The following is a 19,247-nucleotide window of genomic DNA, read 5'->3' as shown; positions in this document are numbered from 1 at the left end:
ACAGAATCCCCAGCTCAGAGACTAACTGAGCCCAGAAATGAAGGCAGGTTGGCAACAGGAAACAGAGATCAGGTTAGAAGTTGGCTGCACACCAAATGCAACCACACGGAGGAGGAAAATGTGGGGGGTGGGGGAGGCCCAGCAGAGGAGAGGCTGGTCTGGAATCTCTTGCCAGGTCAGTTCAAGTGGCTGAGAACATCTAGGGGAGGGAGTGTCAACAAGAAGGTCACCATAGACCTTGGCAGAAGCTACCACAGGGCCAGCAAAAGGGCAGAGAAGACAAGGTGGAGCTTATAAGAACACAAGACATAAACTCGGTCAAGCTTAGGGAGGAGACACCAGGTCTCAGCTTCTCTTTTCAATTATTTTATTCAAGAAAGTGGAGGACAGACAAGGGGACTGAGCTGAGCCCTGAGTCACTGAAGCTCCCAGCTCAGCCCCCCACAGCATGACCAGACGGGACCCAGGAATAACCAATGCATTGTCCTCCAAGAGCGCAGTGCACTGCCCAGAGTGGGCGCTATTTGGGGGTGCCGCTGCCCTTCTTGGGTGTAGTGGGCTTCTTGCTTTGCCAAAGGTGTCCCTGGATAGTGAAGGCATCCACACTCATAGACATGGTCTTGGCAGGGATCTGGGTGAACCGTTTGCGGTCCGAGTTGTACTTATAGATGCCTTCGACCATGGCAGGGGTGACAGTACGAGGCCCGTAGCCTGCCAGCCTCGACAGCTCCTCTGTCTCCCCGGACAGAGTGTAGAGAGCCCGGAACTGGCAGCTTGAGTCCCGAAAGAGGATCAGGAAGTGGTTGGCCTTGCTTTTCTCGATTTCCTGAGGGATGGAGGCAAGAAGCTGGTCAGCTGGTCAGGCTGGACCACTGCCCTACCTGACAGTCCTACACATTTAAAACAGGTGTGGGGCTCACCTCTAGAATTCTGTTCTTCTGAGGCTCATTCACCTTGCCTGCCAGGCAGCAGTGTGACAAGGCATTGTGGATGATAAACTTGTTAGACTTGGCGCTGGGTTCTTTGTATAGCCGGGGACCTAGAGGGCAGTCAGTCAGCAGAGCCTGGGTATAGGTTGGGGAAAGGCAGGTAGAGAGCATGTAGCTTCTCACATTACCAAGCCTCACTTACCTGTGTACTCAGGTACTGATGCTGGGGAGGAAGCATTACTTCCATTCTCCCAGTCACGCTCTCGACTGCCAGGCAGGCGGCTTGGAGACATGAGGCCTGATGGAGAAGGGGCCCTGCAGAGGAGGGGAGGGGTGAAGGTGGGGTCAGTAGTGTAAAGCCTTCTAGGCTACAAAAGGATCATGGAAGAGGCAAGCCCAGTACTCTGCAGAGAGGTACATGTATATTGTGTACTCCCACAAGTCCATACAATGCTGTCCCATATGCTCAACCTTACACCTACATTGCATGTGAGCATATTCTCCAGACTTGAGTTAGTTTCCCTCAAATCCGATCTGTGTTCTTGTGCTTCCTTCCATCTATACATTCCAGCAATCCAGCCAGATCCTACTCTAGGCTCCAGATAGCTATGCATGATAAGAAGCTCCAAGATGCTGGACAGTGGTGGCGCACGCCTTTAATCCCAGCACTTGGGAGGCAGAGGTAGGCAGATCTCTGAGTTCGAGGAGTTCCAGGACAGCCAGGGCTACACAGAGAAACCCTGTCTTGAAAAAGAAAAAGAGAAAAAAAGAAGTTCCAAGAGTCTCACCGAGAGGTTGGCCTCTTCACACCAAGATTATTGGGAGCCTCATTGGCCACCGTAGACAGGGATAGCGTGGACTGGGAATAGACCTTGCTGAGCCGTGAACCTAGGAAGAGATAGTACAAGTCAGTTATCCCTATGATTAATGCCCATGGGGCATTCCCGACACCCTTCCAACCTTTTGTGTTTGCTTGCTAATATGTATTTGTTTTATTTGTATGAGTACACTGTAGCTGTCTGCAGACACAGCAGAAGAGGGCACTAGATCCCATTATAAGTGGTTGTGAGTCAGTCACATGTAGTTGCTAGGAATTGAACTCAGGACCTCTGGAAGAGCAATAGGTGCTCTTAACCACTGAGCCATCTCTCCAGCCTGGCTTTTACTTTTTTGTTTGTTTGTTTGTTTTGTTTTGTTTTTTCGAGACAGGGTTTCTCTGTATAGCCCTGGCTGTCCTGGAGCTCACTTTGTAGACCAGGCTGGCCTCGAACTCAGAAATCCACCTGCCTCTGCCTCCCAAGTGCTGGGATTAAAGGCGTGCACCACCACTGCCCTTTTACTTTTTAAAGATGGGTCGTCTATAGCCCAGCTTGGCCTTAAACTTCCTATTTGCTGAGGATGATCTTGAATTCCCAAATCTCCATTCTCTCCTTCTCAGTGCCGGGATTATAGGCGGATAATGCCGTTCCTGGTTAATTCTGGGGATGGAACCTGCAGTTTCCTGTATGCTAGGCAAGTACTCTACCAACAGCCACCACTACCACTCAGAACCTTTTCATGTGTTTGTGTGTCCCTTAATTTCAGTGTTTAGCACAGGACTTCAGTGTGTAAGCCTAAATGGCTGAGAAGCTGCTCAATAGCTAGATTAGGATCAAACTCAAAATCCTCCTGCTTCAGAGTCCTGAGTATCGCAATGATAGGCATGTGCCAACATGTCTGCCTTAATATAGCAATTTTTCTTCTACAGTGCTGGGGATTTAACCCAGGGCCTCATCCATTCTGGACAAACCTAGCCCTGAGCTTCACATTCCTATCCACATACCTGCAGGGAAGGGAGCATTGTTTAGTAGCATCCTCAAACATCCAAGGGGTTCCTCACTATCCAGCCAAGGAAGGAAGGTACCCCCACCACCACCACACTGGAAATCCTGCCCCATCACTGCATCCCACCAGATGCTCCCTTTTCTCCAAAACCACAGGGCCTAACAGGGTCCTCACCCAGCAGGCCGCGGGCTGGGCTTCGTGCCAAGGCCGAGTCATCACAGCAACCAGAGCGTGGCCGGGTGGCCCTGCGCCCGCCCCGCCCTGGTCCCCCGGTCCCTGAGGCCCGGGGCCGTAGCACCTTATCAAGGTCATCCATCAGCTTCAGTTGTGCCCGGCGTTCATACTCAAGTCTTGTGAAGTCCCCCCGCCGGGGGCCAACCTCCTCCTCAGCTGGGGCCATGGCTCTGCTGGCAGGAGCCAGGGTGGCCATTGGAGCAGCAGAGGCTACAGGGGCTGTAGAGACCAAGCCTGGAGCCTCCTCCTGAGCCAGCCTGCAGATTAGACAAAAGGGAGCAAGCAGAATAGACTACAGGGGCACTGGGACAGCAATATTAAAGGCCAGGATCCCCTCATTCCAGCTCTAGCCTCACCTGGCGGCCTCCTCCCGTTTCTGCTCCTTCTCTGCCTCCTGCCACTGTTTGCGCCGCCGGGCCTCCTCTACCCTCCTCTGCTGCCGCTCCAGCAGGCTAGCTCGCTTTTGAGCCATCTCATCCTCAGGCTTGTCTTCGTCCTGGAGGATGTCATGGGAGTTTAGCTGGCCACTCTCTGCTACAGCTGGAGTCTGATTTTTAGCACTGACCGAGCCTGTGGCTCTCCTGACCTTTCTAAAATCCTTGGAGTACTTAGTTGGTGATGACTTTATGCACAGCCCTGGAAGCTGTATACACAACGCACTTGACCCAAAGGAGAAACACTAGCAAGTGACGCACAGACCTTTAATGCTATAAATATGCTCGAAGTGCTGCCAAGCTGCACTGCAGTCTATCCTATTCTGGGGTCTTCTTAGAAGTACTCCTAGCCTAGGGATGAGAGGGGCTTACTTAATTGGAGAGAAGTAAGGGGAACTTTGCAGACAGATGGGTTAGAAAGTTCAAATGGCTTGAGGCCAGAACAAAGCAATATAGCTGGGACACTGAGCTGGGGAAAATGATACAAGTTAGTCATAAGGAAGCAGAGCCCAAAGCAGTAGACAGGCTTTTGGTCCTCAGGGCAAAAGAGAGCAGTCAAAATCCCCACTGCTCAGGAAAAACAAACAAAAAACTGGGCTTGGAGTAGTAATGACCAACAGGAGCAGAGTGTGCACTGTTGAATTACAACACCATACATAGTGGCCCAGGATGCAAGTGGCATGAAGATGGAGGATAGATCAGGAAAGAGGATCACCCTAGCCCTGTTTATCCCCCCACCCACACCTGTCCATCCTATCACCTACTCACCCATCCATATGCCCAATGACTACTTGTCTGTCTACCAATTAATCTTCCCTTCTATCTACTTCACCCGCCTACCCACATATCAATCCACCTTCCATCCATCTAATCAACCACCTATCCACCTTTCCTTTCAACCTATCTACCCATCACTCATCCAGCCTATCCACCTACCTTTCCATCCACCTAGCCAAACTAATCACATACCTACCACTCACTCACCCATTTAACTTATCCACCCATCTAACCACCCTTCCAAACCACCCACCCATCCATCCGTCTATCCAAGAAAGCCAGCAAGCCAGCCACTGCCTAGTCAGCCAGCTATCCATCCATCAGCCAATATATGTTCATTTACACACTCATCAGTAAAGCTCTATCCACCACCTCCCATCTCCTTTATTAACCCCCTAGGATGCCATTACCCATCCATTCATACATGTACCTATTGGCTCACCTTTTCTCTCTGACCTGACATGGTGACTCACCTTATAAAAGAATCCAAGCCCTGATCGGGGCTCTCCCTCAGAAGATGCCTCTTCCTCTAAGGAATCCTCAGCCCCAGGGGGGCTCCCATCTCCTTCCTCATCAGCAGCAGGCTCCCCCAGGCTGGCTAGAGGGATCTCAATGAGGGCAGGCTTGGTGGTGGGCTCCTCAGGAGGTGTCCCCTCCGACAGGAGGATAGAGGAGCGAGTCTGTACAGGCACCTGGCTGGGTGAAAACTTGCGTAGGTGAGGGAGGCTGTCTACATCATGGGGTGGTGTGAGTACCCTTGTCAAAGGTGCAAGCTTCAGCTCTGCAGGCCTTGCATGTTTTGGACTACGGGGTGTTGGGCTAGGGCCTGGCCCTGGGCTGCGTCGGGCAGCTGGGGCACGACGGGCAGGGCTAGGGGATGCTGCTTTAGGCCCAGTGGCAGGTCCAGGAATAACCCAGGCTGCAGGTGGTGGGGCAGGTCCAGGAGCTTCTGGAGGGGCTAGAAGCCGCTGTTGCTGGTCCGTGAGCCTCTGCATGTCCCGCTGCAGAGAGCTCAAAGCAGCACTCAGTTTACTGACTGCTCGATTGTAATCCCCAAGTCCCTCTGGGGGCACTGGACCCAGATCTGGAGAGAAGGTGACTGACTTATGCCGTGAGGATGGCTCACCCTGGCCCTCACCTGCTGGCCGTTCCCCACCAGGAACTGAGCCCAGCTCAGCTTCCTCCTCGGCCTCCCCTGCAGCCTCCCGAGGCTGCACCTGCAGGAAAGCACTCTTGCCCAGTCTCTGCCTATGCTTGGCAAAGATGGCCTCAATGCGTCGCTTCTGTGCCTCTATGGCTCGGCGCTTCTCCTCCAGCCTGGCTCCCAGCTCACTCATCTCTGAGCTCAAGGCCTCAGGTGCTACGGGAGTGGATGTTGGAGACCCCATTCCTGATTCAGCCTCAGCCTTTACCAGCTGTTTCTTGCGTTCAGCAAAACTGGTCATCTTCACTTCGGAGTTGTTGGCTGCTGGGGATGAAGCCACAGCTTTTGGGGATCCCTCAGATGGGGGTGGTGGTTTCAGCATCTCTCCTGCTGAGCAGGGAGATGATTTTGAAGGGTTCTCAGGGTGTGATATATAGATGGGCGCCTTGTTGAGCCCATCAGACAGTGGCTTTGAGGCTCCTTCGGGAGGGTAGGGGGAGGCCAGTGGTGGTTTGGAGAGACCCTCAGGAGAATGGAGGTAGAAGCTACCATCAGCAGCCCCATCAGGGAGCAGTCGGGGCTCAGCACTGTGGATGATCTGCAGGGCCTCTTCAATCGTGGGTAGGTCTCCAGATTCTGGGGGTGGCTGAGCAGAGTTCCGGGATGATGTCGCCACTGGACGTGGGGGACCCAGACTATCTGAACTGACGGAGCGAAGCAGGACAGGATCTCCCATGACGACATCCACATCGCTGTCCAGGCCAAAGGGAGTGCTGAACGACACAGCCTGGGAGAGGGGACGGCTGGGCGGCCAGAGGGAGGGGTCAGCCCCTGGGACAGGCCTCTGCCATGCCCTGATCCCTCTTCCAAGGCCACAGGGCCCCGATGATGCACTCACCTAAGCTGACGGTTCCAGGCTTTGCCAAGAGCCTCCATGTGAGACATTGATGGGGAAGACTTCAGGGAGCCTGTGGAGGGATAGTAAATGGTCACTGTGAAGGGGGAAGCCACTGATCTGGGGGTTGGCTGGTGTCTGGGACAGCCTCTACAATGTCATCAAGTGAGTCACTGATGGGTCCTTATGGGTCTGGCTGTGCTAGGTTTCCAGAAATGGCTGGCTGGAACTTCTGGGATGGCTCAGCGATGCACTACTTGCCTAGCATATGTGAGGCCTTGGGTTCAATTGCTAGTATTGTGAAATACAGTTTGCAGTTTCTTTTGGACCAATGACCTGGCTCAGCAGGTTGAAAGCACTTGCCTCCAAGTCTGATGAACTGAGTTCAATACTGGGGAACCTACATGGTGACCAGAGAGAACTAATTTCTTCAAGTTGTCCTCTCTGGACTTCTATACATGCATTAAGGCAAATGTGCTGCCACACATATAAGAATGATAAATAGAATTTAAAAAAGTAAAATGAACCAAATATTAACAATTAATGCTATTGATATCATGCAAGGAGTCTTCTTTGTTTTGTTTTGTTGAGACTGGGTCTCATTGTGTAATCCTGGCTGAACTGGAACTCTATGTAGCCCAGGTTGGCCTCCAACTCACAGAGAACTGCCAATCTCTGCCTCCTTAGTTCTAGGATTAAAGATATCCACCACCACACCTGGCTGATGCAAGGGGTCTCAAAGCCTAGCCATAAAGGAAGTCAGAAAGACCCAGTGAGGGCCACTGGAGGACTCAACATGAAGTCAGCTGGGATACTCTTGGAATTGAAGTTTCCTGGTAATAGAAGCCACATTCTCTCTTCACCTGTGGATCCTCGGAGTGGGGACTGGGGACCACCAGGTGACAGTAGCGGGTGACGGAAGTTGAAGACAGGCGAACTGCCAAACAGATAGATACACATCAACCTTCAGTCACCTCTCACAGGTATCCCCAGCCCTGCCCCTGCATCCAGGTGGGCAGGAAGAAGCCCCATGAAGGAGGAACTCTACTCCAACAGGGACCCATACCTGCTGCCACTGTTGCTCTGAGATGGTACAGTCTCGGTATTCCGGGGGGAGACAGCTACTAGGTGCACAAAGAAAGAGGTCAGGCAGGGCAGGATTCCTTTGCCCTCTTCCCTCTTCTAGACCCCAAGGCAAGTCCAAGTCCCCAAGGGCTCACCATGTCCATCAGGCAAGTCTTTGGCCTGCACAAAATCAGGCTTCAGAACCTCAAAGCACATATACATCTCAGCCAACAGCACCACCAGATTGACCTGCAGGCCAGAGGGAACATCAGCTGACTGGTGGAACAGCCCTGGATATGGACCTCAGGCCCTGAGTCTCACACCAACACCACCAAGATAGCGTTACCTTCAGGGGTGGTGGGACATACAGCAAGTCTTCAAGGGACAAGGGGCAACCTCGAGGAAGATGGGAGGCACAGAAGTCTTGCACCAGCTGGAGGTTGTATAGACTGTCTGCCACAGACATGGGGTCCTTGAGGCACACCTCTGTGGAAACAGAATATATGGGTCTCCAACTCAATGGAAAGGAAGATGGGAGTTCCCAGGAAGCCCTCCTTGGAGCCAAGTCTTGTACCTTTTGAAAGGTGCATACTACAATGTGTTGACCCTCTAAGACTTAACGTAAGAGTTGTTTTTTTCTTGTCCTCTATATCTGTACATGTGTGTGTACATGTCTGCAGATCAGAGGTCAACAGTGGGTGTCTTCCTTCTTATGTGCTCTCTACCTTAGATTCCAAAATAGGTTCTCTCACTGAAACTGGTGCTTGCTGATTCTACTAGTTGGCCAACAAGTCCCCAGAATCCCTCTGTCTCCACCTCCCTGGCCCTGACATTATAAGCACTCACTGATGTACAGAGATCTTTACATGGAGCTAAGAACCCAAACTCAGGTCATCATGTTTTTGCAGCCAACTTCCTCAAAATCCTTTTCCTGGAGAGATGACTTGGCAGTTAAAAGCATATACTGCTCTTGCAGATGACTTGAGTTTAATTCCCAGCTACAGGGGATCTAAAACCTTTTTAGAGACTCCAAACTCACCTGTACTCAAATATGCACAGACCCACACACATATATACATATTTTTAAAACTAAATCTTAAAAACAAAAACCAAATAAGGGCTGGTAATATAGGACAGTTAGAAGAGTGCTTGCCTATAATATAATATACAAAGCCTGGGTTCTGTTCCCAATATCCCATAAATTTGACCTGAGGGTACATGACTGTAATCTCAATACTTAAAAGGTAGAGGCAAGAGTATTAGGAGTTCAAGACTATCCTTTGAGATACATACATACATATACAAGTATATATATAGTAAGTTTGAGGCCAGCCTGGGCTACATGAGATTCTGTCTCAATTAAACAAACAAGCAAGCAACAACAACAACAAAAACAAAGGAAACCTTTTTCCTAGGCAGATACATAGTAGCACATACCTGTAATCCCAGCATACGGGAGGCCTCAGGCAGGAAGACAGGGAGTTTGAGGCCAGCCTGGGTTACAGAGCAACTCTGTCTCAAAACAGTAACAACCTTCTTTTCTTAGCCAACCTTTGCCCTTGGAGCACTCCATTTGACCCAAAAGATACTTCTAGATGAATCTGTTATTTCTTTTCTTCAATGAAAATGTTACACTGTCTTAGAAAGTCAAGAGTCTGCCTCTGTTTCCGGATACCTAAAGTGGAATTTGGACCATGACCTTCAGCAAGCATGAACTCTATAAAGCTCAGAGAGGTTTAGACACTTGTATGTGGCCACAGAGCTAACTTAGGGAGAAGAGAGATGCAAACCTGAATATTCTGATTCTAGAACCAGAATTCAGGGACTGGGGATGTGGCCGAGTTGGTAGAGTGCTTGCCTAGCATTCATGAGCACTGGGTTCTATTCCCCACACTGCCTCAATCAGACATGATGGTACACACTTGTCATCTCAGCACTCAGAGAGGTTCTAACTGAGGTCAAGGCTGACCTAGGCCATATAAGACCTTAGCTCAATACTGAATCATACTGATCTTGCAGACTGGAGATGCCTTCCCAGAATCAGGTCTGGCTTATCCACTACTCACCCTCAAGTCGTAATAGCTGGGGACAATAGCAGTGGATGGTGGCAGCCAGTGCTGCCCCACTGGCCAGGTCCTGAAGGGTAGTCACATTTGGAAAGCAGGGGGCCCTTCGGGCAATGGCACGGTCCTTGCGGTATCGAATCTGTGGACAGGAACAGAGTGAGGTTAGTAGTCAAGCTGGCCATATCCAGGTTGGCAGTCATGCAGGCTAGAATAGGGAAAACTGGGATTTCTGCCATGAATGGGGTGGGAAGCTCAGGATCCCCAGAGCCAGAATGGGAGGGGAGGGAGGGCCAGCCTGGAGCAAGAGAGGGACAGAGCAAGAGGCAGAAGACTTGTCTGCGAGCAGCCAGGCCAGCAGCAGGGGCTAGGGACAGGGCCTCCTGAGACCCTGGGGAAGGGGGATACATTACCATAGGGGGTTTGTTCCCCGACTCCTTCAAACAGAAGGCAATTGCGTGCTGGGGGGGGAAGGAGCGGCCGTCAGCAAGACCTGCTGGGCCCCCAAAGCCCCCTCTGGGGAAAGGAGGAGTACTGACCCCTGTCCTGAGCCTTGGCCAACTAGCTCCCTAATCATACTCTGGCCGGCTTCGGGGACCCCAGCTCCTCCCAGCCCTGAAGAACCCCACAAAAGCAGCCTCCCATGACAAGCCCAGGCCCTGGCTTAGGGAGAGGATGCAAAAGAAGCAGGTAGGCAGACAAATCCACCCCCCAACCCAGACCCCAGGTAGGGAGAAGCAGTGAGCAAAGGTGGGGACCCCTATCCAGTCCACATTGTCCCTTTGTTTACACACTGCAGGAATAAATTATATGAACCAAGGAGAAGTTTAGACCATGGTGTAAGATCATACAGCTAATTAGGGGAAGAGAGAGAATTTAAAGTCTTTTAAACCTCAAAATTCTACCCAATTAGGGAAGCTGAGGATCTTCCTCGTGACCAGGAAGATTCCTTCCACATATCTGTAATTTGAGGTCACTGCCTATGTACCTGGTGCAAGGGGGCTCCCTCTTCTCAAGCTCAGAACAGGCTCAGGGGCCTGCCTTCTTAGTTAATGAAAAGCTCATCTACTTTCTGGTTTGGGCTTTTTTTGTTTTTTTGTTTGTTTTAAGATTTATTTTTATTGTATATGTGTGTGTGTGTGTGTGTATATATATATATATATATATGTATATATATATATATATATATATACATACATATATGTGTGTGTGTGTGTCTATATATGGGGTATGTGCATATGCATATAGTGCCCATGGAGGCCAGAAGAGGGTGCTAGATCCTCTGGAGCTGTGGTTCATTTAAGATGGGGTCTCCAGATAGACCCTAGGCTGGCCTGAAATTGCAATCCTCCTGCCTCAGCTTCCCAAAGGTTGGGATTACAGACATGCACAAGCATGCCCAGCTCTACCTCTGCTAATGACAGAGATCCCCCAACCCCCTCTCAGGTTCCAAAGAGTTCTCTCAGTCCCCAGGGCTGGAGTGCTACCTCCATTGCTCACAGCTGGGGGTGGGGGAGGATGCAGGCTATCAAGCAGCAATGACACAAACAAGACAGAAACAAGCAGGACAGGCAGACGAAACAAAACAGACAGCCTCACTTACAGGAACCAGCTTCCAGTACCAGCGTGTGGGGCACTATTGCCAGAGGGACAGAGAAGGGGACAGCAGGGGCCGGTGCAATAAGAAGTGCAGAGAAAAAGAGGAAAAGAGAGTCACCTCCAGGCCCACCCTCAATCTCAGCAATGGCCAGGAGGTGCAGCCCATCCCTTCCCACAAGCCTCACAATCATCCATTCATTCATCTATCCACCTATCTTTCCTCCCTTCCATCCATCCCTTGTCCTAGCCTCACCGAGGGCTGGGCAGGAGAAGCCCCATCCAGAGGGGCTACAGGAGATGCACGCTGGGCTGCTTCTTGTTCCGTCTTCTCCTGCAGCCGCCGAACAGTCTAGGGTCAGAGAGAAGTCAGTGCCTGGTCACTTGGCTAACGCCACTGTCTCCACTCATGGTGGCCTGGCCCCACCCTACTTACTGTGTCTACCCAGAAAAGGAGTTTATGCTCCAAGCTGCTCAGAGCCAAGGGACCAGGCAGTGTCTTTGTCCACTCAAATGAGAAGGCGACCATGAGAGCATCGATGACAGCTAGGTGGGCTCCCTGTTGGGGCAAAAGCTGGAAGATGAGACCAGAAGGCCAGGCAGGGAGCTACCCTTACACCTCCAGTCCCAGAGAAGTGGGAGGAGTGGGGCCAGGGAATGGCGATGGGGCCAGGGACTGCTGGATGGGACCTTGAAAGATAGAGTTATGAAAGAGGCCACACATGGGCTAGGTTTTGAAGCTAAAACACCAGGATTTACAATAATGTAGCACATCTAGAGAAACCAAGGGCAGAACTGGAAGAGCCTGAGGAGTGGAAGGGTATAGGAACTTGAGGGTGGAGCTAGGTATGATCTACAGAACTCAGTGTGATGGAAAAGCTAGGCTTGGAAAAGGGAGGTAGGCTTGATAAGGGGAGCTAAGCATTGTGGGAGGAGCTAAAACTGGTTGGAGGAGCTACACCTAATGGGTTGGGCTTGAGGGCATGGCTAGAGGAACCGCTTGGTGGGTGTAACCAGGATTAGTGGGTGGAGCCTGAAGGGAGGTTCAGGCACAGAGCTAGAAACTTTTCAGCACTGAGGACTGTTAGAGGATGGCAACTGTTAGGAGGAGCCAAGCCTGGTAGGCAAGGCCTCACAGGCCAGGAGCAGAGCCTACCATGAGAATCGGCTGGTGTTTCAGGTCAGCCTCGCGCACTGGGTGCTCAGGCAGCGAGGGCACCGTGCCCCTCCTTGCCAACAAGGCCAGCAGTGCAGAGGGGCTGGAGGATGGCTCGAGCTGTGGCAGTGCCTGGCGCCAGGCCCGGCAGTAGAGTTCTGCAGAGAGCAGCAGCCGAGTCACTGGGGGCTTCACATGTTCCTGTGCGTACTGGTCGGTGTAGAAGGGTTCCCACAGCTCCGGGGGCACATGCTCTGCATTGGGGAGGGGTACAGCAGGTCAGATTAACACATAACCCATCTGCTCACCCTTCTACAAAGACATGATCCCAAGGAAGGAATGGTCTGGAATAGGAAGGGGGTCTCTCTCTCCCCCTCTCCCCTGCCCCATGTGTGTATGTGTGTACATGCATGCACACACATGTGTGCCATACAAGTACCCTCAGAGGCCAGAAGAGGGTGGATATCAGTCAGTCCTCCAGAAGCTAGAGTTACAAATAGTTGTGAGCCACCAGACATGGGAGCTAGGAAATGACCAGTGTTCTCTAGGAGAGTGAGTACCAAGAGCTCTGGACAGCTGAGCACATCCGCTGAGGTTTTGAGACAGAGTCTCTCACTAAACCTTGGCCTTGCCATTCCAGCTGAACTAGCTGACCCATGAGCACCCCCTGGGATCCATGCATCTCTAACCTCGCCAGAGCTCAGGTTACAGTCTGCCCAGTTCTTCTTTTCCCTGGATGTTAGGTCCTGAACTCAAGCCCTCATGCTTTCCCAGCAAGCCCCATTATCACTGAGCTTTCTCATCTCCTCTGTCCCTATTTGGCTAGCTTTTGGAGGTGGAGTTTCATGTGTTCTGAACTAGCCTCAAAACTGCCTCATAGCTAAGAATGACCTTGAATTTCTGATCGCCCCACATTAACCTCCAGAGTCCTAAAATTATGCACTGCCATGCCTAGTTTAGGACATACCCTGCTAGGAACAGAACTGAGGGCTTCCCACATCCTTCTCAAGCACCATCAAACACCATCCTTATCCCTGGAAACTTTGTTTTACAGATGGGAACAAACTTTATAGAAAATGTACAGGGAAGGAAAGTGACCAGCTTTCCTAAGGCTACATGGGTCTCTAGTGCCAGGACTGAAACTGAAATTCAAGTCTTAAGCAGATGATACCCTCTGTCATCTTAGTGACTGGGATGGGTGTGAGGCTGCCTCACAGGATATACATGCCAAAGTCATGCAGAGAGCAGATATTTTGAGGAAACTGAGGGAGCTAAGCTTGGTGTGTGCCAGGCCTTGGGAGTACTATCAAAGCAGAGGGCATAGGAGTAGGGGCTTAGGAGAATTCTGAGTTCAGCCAGGAAATCCATACTTGAAGGCTACAAAAGAGAGCCAGACCCAGCATGCACAGTTGTAATCCTAGCCTTGGGAAACTGAGAAGGGATGAGCTTCACACCAGCCCAGGCTAGAAGCAGTAACAAGCCAGTGTGTGATATGACACCCTGATTCAAAAAGCCCACCAAAAGCTGAGTATGGTGACCCGTGTGATTTATCACTGTAATAGCAGTATATAAGAGTAGGGAGCGAGGCCAGCCAGGGCTACCATGAGGCCCTGTCTTTTAAAAAACCAAACCAAAACAAACCAAAACAAAAAAGTGGTCAATAACATGACTCAACATTGCCATAAAGTCAGACAACCAAGACCCCACATGGCAGAAGGAAAGAACCAACTCCCACAAGCTACCCTCTGACCTTCATATATACACCGTAGCCTGGATACTGCCCCCCCTATAATATACACAAAAATAAAATATCAAAAGGGAGGACAGAGGGATGGCCAAGTGGGAAAAAGTGCTTCCTGGTAAGTAGCAACCCAAAGGTCAATCCAGAACCCACATAAACGTGGGAAGAAAAAACTAACTCCACTGCGTTAGCCTCTGACCTCCACACATGCACCACAGCAAGCAACCCCCCTCACACACATACTATAATAAAATTACTGGGGGTTGGGGGAACCAGCTAGGTGTGGCAGGTAACACCTATAATTTCCGCACTTGGGAGACTGAGGCAGGAAAACTGCTGAAAGTTCAAGGCCAATCTGGGGAACATTAACTTCCTGGCCAACCTGGACTACAAAGAGAGGCCCTATCTTAAAAGGAGAGGGGGAAAAAAAAAGAGTCAGAAAGGAAGTTGATAGTGGATGGCATAAAAATACATTGTATACATATGTGTATGAAACTGTCAAAGAACAAAGTGTCTTTTAAAAAGAGGAGAAAAACAGGAAGAATTCCTAAGGTTAGAGTAGAGGTGACTAATTAAGATCACTTGGTCAGGGACTGCCTTAATCCCTGTTTCAGTCAGCCCAGCTGTTACGTGTATGTAAAGAACGTAGGTGAGAGAAGTGCTGAAGCAAGGACTCCAGGGTAGAACAAGGCACATCAGACCAGACCACTCATACCTTGTTGTGGTAAATATTACTTGGGGGGGTTTACCCCACTTAAACCAAATAAAATATAGTTTCCAAATAAAAGACACAGCAGCTTTTATATTTACAATAACTCTTAAAGCATTAGAGGTAGGCAGATATCAACCCTCTAAGCTATTTTGTCTACGTCTCTGTCAATAACGCCAAGATATCACCTGGGCCGTGCCTATTACAACAGCTGGCCCTCATGTCGATGAGGTCACGATCCGCCTACCCCATAGCAACTTCTTCCTTCTTCCCCCTCCTTCTCCATCCTGGTCCTTGCCTCAGACCCCAAGCCCTGGAACCTTCCCACCATCCCTTCTCTTCTGCCCAGCCTAGGCTGTAGGCATCTGTACTGGCTGGTTTTGTGTGTCAAACTTGACACAGGCTGGAGTTATCACAGAGAAAGGAGTCTCCCTTGAGGAAATGCCTCCATGAGATCCAGCTGTAAGGCATTTTCTCAATTAGTGATCAAGCTGGGAGGGACCATTGTGGGTGGTGCCATTCCTGGGCTGATAGTCCTGGGTTCTCTAAGAAAGCAAACTGAGCAAGCCAGGAGAAGCAAGCCAGTAAGGAACATCCCTCCATGGCCTCTGCATCAGCTCCTGCTTCCTGTCCTGCTTGAGTTCCAGTCCTGACTTCCTTTGGTGATGAACAGCAGTGTGGAAGTGTAAGCTGAATAAACTCTTTCCTCCCCAACTTGCTTCTTGGTCATGATGTTTGTGCAGGAATAGAAACCCTGACTAAGACAGCATCTTTATTAACCAATCAGGGATAACTTGGGGGACAAGGTTCACACAATATGTTCTCCTATACATGAGGATTCGTTCCTCTTGGGGTACAGAATTTAGCATTTGAATACAAGCAGCGCCAGACCAACCCCCTACAATTCTTCATAGTCAGGCTCCTAAGAGACCACTTGACATAAGGACCTGGCATCATTAACAGAAACCCCTTCTTGCCACATCTCCTTCCACACCCCCAAATCCACACTTGACCTCCCACTAAGGACAGCTCTCCTCAAGAGCTGAGTGCAACTACCTGCCTTAGCTTTGCTCTTTGAAGGATGAAGGATTCCAAGGTGGCTCAGCAAACAAAGGCACGTGTCATCCACCCTCCAAACCTGAACCCAGGCCACACATGATGGAGGGGAGAACCAACTTCCAAAAGTTGTCCTCTGACCTCTATATGTGTGCCACAACAGGCACAGCATTGACACACACACCCCCACACACACATTTCTTTAATGAAATTTTAAAAATTTCACATGAGCATTCACCGAAGGGACTCCGGCCAGCTCGATCATGGCCTTGCCCTTCTCCCCCATTCTCTCTGCCTTGCTAAAAACCCCTGGATTACATTCCTGAAGCTAGCCCCCAAGGTCTATTTCTTTATTTGGCTAATTCCTCTTCCTAGGCTGACTACCAAGGTCCAGTTATCAAAGTACTGAAGTACAACAATCCGAAGCCCCTTGTAGCAGCCCTAATTAACCTGGCTAATTAAAATTAAGCCTCATCTTAACACAGGCTTTCCCCCTTTACCTTATAAACCATTTGCCTGTGGGCCACATCTGTCTTCTCTAAATCCAGAGGCAGTCCTTTGTTCCCCCTTTGTTCCCCTCTGGGACAAATACCCCTCAGCCTTCTCCCTTTCCCCTTCTCTCCCATCTCCCATGACCCTTGCCCTTCTCCCTCTTTATCTACAGTCTTTGTCCTTTACTCCTGTGCTCCGTCCCTCTGGGGCAAGTACATATCCTTTGTGCTGAGAACTCCGTCTTGGAGGTCCTGGCTTTCCTTTCCCTCACCTCCTCCTGCCCCTTGCCCCCCACTGCCTTATCACTTCCCCCTGCCTCAACCTCATGGCCCTGGCTTCCATCCTAGACCCAGCTTCTGTTCTACTGTTCCTAGCCTCCCCAAGGCCAACAGCAGCCAGCCAAACACACACCCACAGGCCCACAATGCACCCGGGCTCTATGCCCAGTACCTCCTTCCAGAATCCTCCTGCTATCTTATTCCAAAGGGACGAGCCCCACCCCACCTTGTGGAGGCTCGTGTGGCCATCTGATTGCCTCCTGCCGCAGACTAGGATGTGTCCTCCTCTCCTCCACCCTGGCATCTCCCACTACCCTCCCCAAATCTACACCCTAGTGATGATAAATCACCATCTTTCCTGCCTTTACCTGCCCCACGCTGCATCCAACCTCCTGGCATCACTCTGGCCCTTCTCACATACCCAGTCTCCTCTCAGGCTCAGCCACGAGTACTTTCTGTTCCCAAGAGCAAAATGTAAGTTCTTTCTCAGAGGAAGAAAAATGACCTAGAACCTCTTCTCACTGACTTCTGATTCATTTTGTTTTGAAACAGGGCCTCTTGTAGCCCAGGCTAGCCTCAAACTTGCTACATAGCCAAGGACGAACTCCAACATCCAATCCGCCTCCGTCTTACTAGTGCCAGGATTACAGCCATCTAACTGCCACCACACCTAGTTTATGCCATGCTAGAGATTAAATTCAGGGCCTTGGGCATGCTAGGCAGGCGTTCTATCAGCTTAGGTGCACCTATAGCCCTCATCTCAGATGTACATCAAGCACTTGGTCTACACCAGTGTCCTTCCACTTGATTGACATTAAGGATGAGAGGATGAAGGGTAGTACTGTGTGGGGTTGAACGAAAGTTCTAGTCATTACTCATGACTGTCAGTAGCATTTTCCTTCAACGTAGAGATAGTCAGCAGGGCATTGTGCCACACTCGGGAATCAGAGGCAAGAGGTTTGTGAGTTTAAGGCCACCCTGGGCTGTATAGTGAGATCATTTAAAAAAGGCAAAATTTCCAGATGAGGTAACTCATGCCGGCAACCCCAACATTTGGAAGGCTGGAGCAGAGGGACAAGTTCAATGTCAGGTGGTCTATATAGTGTGTTCTGAGACAGTATTATACTCTATAATATACTCTATAATATAATATAGCTTAGGCTATCTAAACAAAATAAAAAGGACCAAGGAGATAGCTCAGTAAGTGAAGGCACTTGACACTAAACCTAACAAATCTTGAGTTTAATCTCCCGTACCCACATGGCGGAAGGAGAGAAGTGGCCCCTGAAAGTAACTGTCTTCTGACCCTGCAACACACCTCATGACATACCCATGACAAGCATGTGCATGTTACACACACACACACACACACACACACACACACACAGATACACACTAAATAAATTTGATAAGAAATTTATAAAAAAAAAAACTAAAATACTAAGTTTACCAGCAATGGCACACACAATCATAGGAAGGCAGAGACAGGTGGGTCTCTGTGAGTTCAAGGTCTGCAGAGCTAGATTCAAGACAGCCAAGGCTATATGTAGAAACCCTGTCTCAAAAACCCAAAATAAGAGATGGTTTGGCAGTTAAGCAGTCCTGAGTTCAACTCCCAGCAACCACATGATGGCTCACAACCATCTGTAATGGAATCCAATGCCCTCTTCTGCTGTGTCTGAAGACACCTACAGTGTACTCATATACATAAAATAAATAAATCTTAAAAAACAAACAAACAAATATCAAATAAATAAAAGGGTAAAAAATACTAAAAGTGAAAACTTAAAAGCAGAGAGACTATTAATTTGGTGACAGTTTACTCAGCCCAATCCTGTTCTAAAGCCACCGCCGTATATAATGAGTAGCAAATCATTGACAGACAGAATATTTGATTTGTGGTTTTGTTTTTGTTTTTAAAATAAAGCCTTTTGTAGCCTAGGTTGGCCTCAAATGCTCACTGTAGATGAAGATGACCTTAACTTTTGATCTTTCTGCCTCTATCGCCCAACTACCAAGGTGAGAGGTATGCCCTGCCATGCCCAGTTTATGTCGTACTGGGCATGGTACTCAGTGCTTCCTACATACTGGGAAAGAACTCTAGCTTACTTTTTTTTTAAAGATTTATTTATTTTATGAGAACACTGTATACATAGTTGTACAGATAGTTGTCAGCTTTCATGTGATTGTTGGGAACTGAATTTAGGACCTCTGCTCCATCAGGTTGGCTCTGTCTGCTCAGGGCCCAAAGACTGATTGATTGATTGATTGATTGATTGATTGGTTGATTATAAATAAGTACACTGTAGCTGTCTTCAGACACACCAGAGGAGGGCATCAGATCTCATTACAGGTGGTTGTGAACCACCATGTGGTTGCTGGGATTTGAACTCAGGACCTTTGGGAGAGCACTCAGTGCTTTTACCCACTGAGCCATCTCACCAGCCCGAAAGAACTCTTTCAATGAAGCCACATCCCCAGCCTGTATTATGTTGGTTTGGTTTTGTCTTCTTTGGATGGAGGCTTCCATATACAGCCTGGTCTGGCTTTGAACCCATGATCCTTCTGCCTCTGCCTCCACCGGATTAAGGTGACTGGTATGGACCACAACACTTTGCACCAGTGTTTATATTACCTCCAGATCTGGATTATACCAGGTATAAGCATTCAGTAACCACATGGGGGCTAACCCCAATCCTACTATACAGGACATTTCTATAACAAAGCAAATATTTATTTATTTATTCCACAACATTCTGTATGTTTAATCCTACAACACAATCAGTGAGGGGCTGGAGGTGTGGCTCAGTGGTACAGTGCCTTCCTAGGATCCCAAAATGAGGGGCTGGGGGCA

At 49.6% G+C, this 19,247-nt stretch overlaps 1 protein-coding gene across 9 annotated transcripts in view; it reads right to left on the bottom strand.

The window, feature by feature from the left end:
* Positions 1-318: 318 nt before the first annotated feature.
* Positions 319-19,247, bottom strand: part of Camsap3 (calmodulin regulated spectrin associated protein family member 3) — a 22,421-nt gene continuing 3,492 nt past the window's right edge. The window contains exons 2-19 of one of the 9 annotated variants that reach the window (XM_031338897.1): positions 12,118-12,371; positions 11,398-11,520; positions 11,218-11,313; positions 10,969-11,001; positions 9,779-9,826; positions 9,369-9,507; positions 7,649-7,788; positions 7,458-7,551; positions 7,304-7,361; positions 7,101-7,174; positions 6,241-6,310; positions 4,672-6,094; positions 3,344-3,483; positions 2,928-3,244; positions 1,718-1,817; positions 1,132-1,244; positions 921-1,039; positions 319-826 (exon numbers count right to left, since the gene is read on the bottom strand). In XM_031338897.1, the coding sequence (XP_031194757.1) occupies positions 521-826; positions 921-1,039; positions 1,132-1,244; positions 1,718-1,817; positions 2,928-3,244; positions 3,344-3,483; positions 4,672-6,094; positions 6,241-6,310; positions 7,101-7,174; positions 7,304-7,361; positions 7,458-7,551; positions 7,649-7,788; positions 9,369-9,507; positions 9,779-9,826; positions 10,969-11,001; positions 11,218-11,313; positions 11,398-11,520; positions 12,118-12,371 (3,647 nt within the window). In that variant the 3' untranslated portion in view covers positions 319-520. Of the gene's footprint in view, positions 827-920; positions 1,040-1,131; positions 1,245-1,717; positions 1,818-2,927; positions 3,245-3,343; positions 3,484-4,671; positions 6,146-6,240; positions 6,311-7,100; positions 7,175-7,303; positions 7,362-7,457; positions 7,552-7,648; positions 7,789-9,368; positions 9,508-9,778; positions 9,827-10,968; positions 11,002-11,217; positions 11,314-11,397; positions 11,521-12,117; positions 12,372-19,247 lie in introns of all 9 variants that reach the window. The other 8 variants (XM_031338891.1, XM_031338892.1, XM_031338895.1 and 5 more) reach the window with 8 other exon arrangements.

Source organism: Mastomys coucha, unplaced genomic scaffold, assembly GCF_008632895.1.
Source record: "Mastomys coucha isolate ucsf_1 unplaced genomic scaffold, UCSF_Mcou_1 pScaffold22, whole genome shotgun sequence".
Taxonomy (NCBI): domain Eukaryota; kingdom Metazoa; phylum Chordata; class Mammalia; order Rodentia; family Muridae; genus Mastomys; species Mastomys coucha.
The sequence above is the reverse complement of the archived record's forward strand: the minus strand, read 5'-3'. Positions and strand labels throughout refer to the sequence as shown.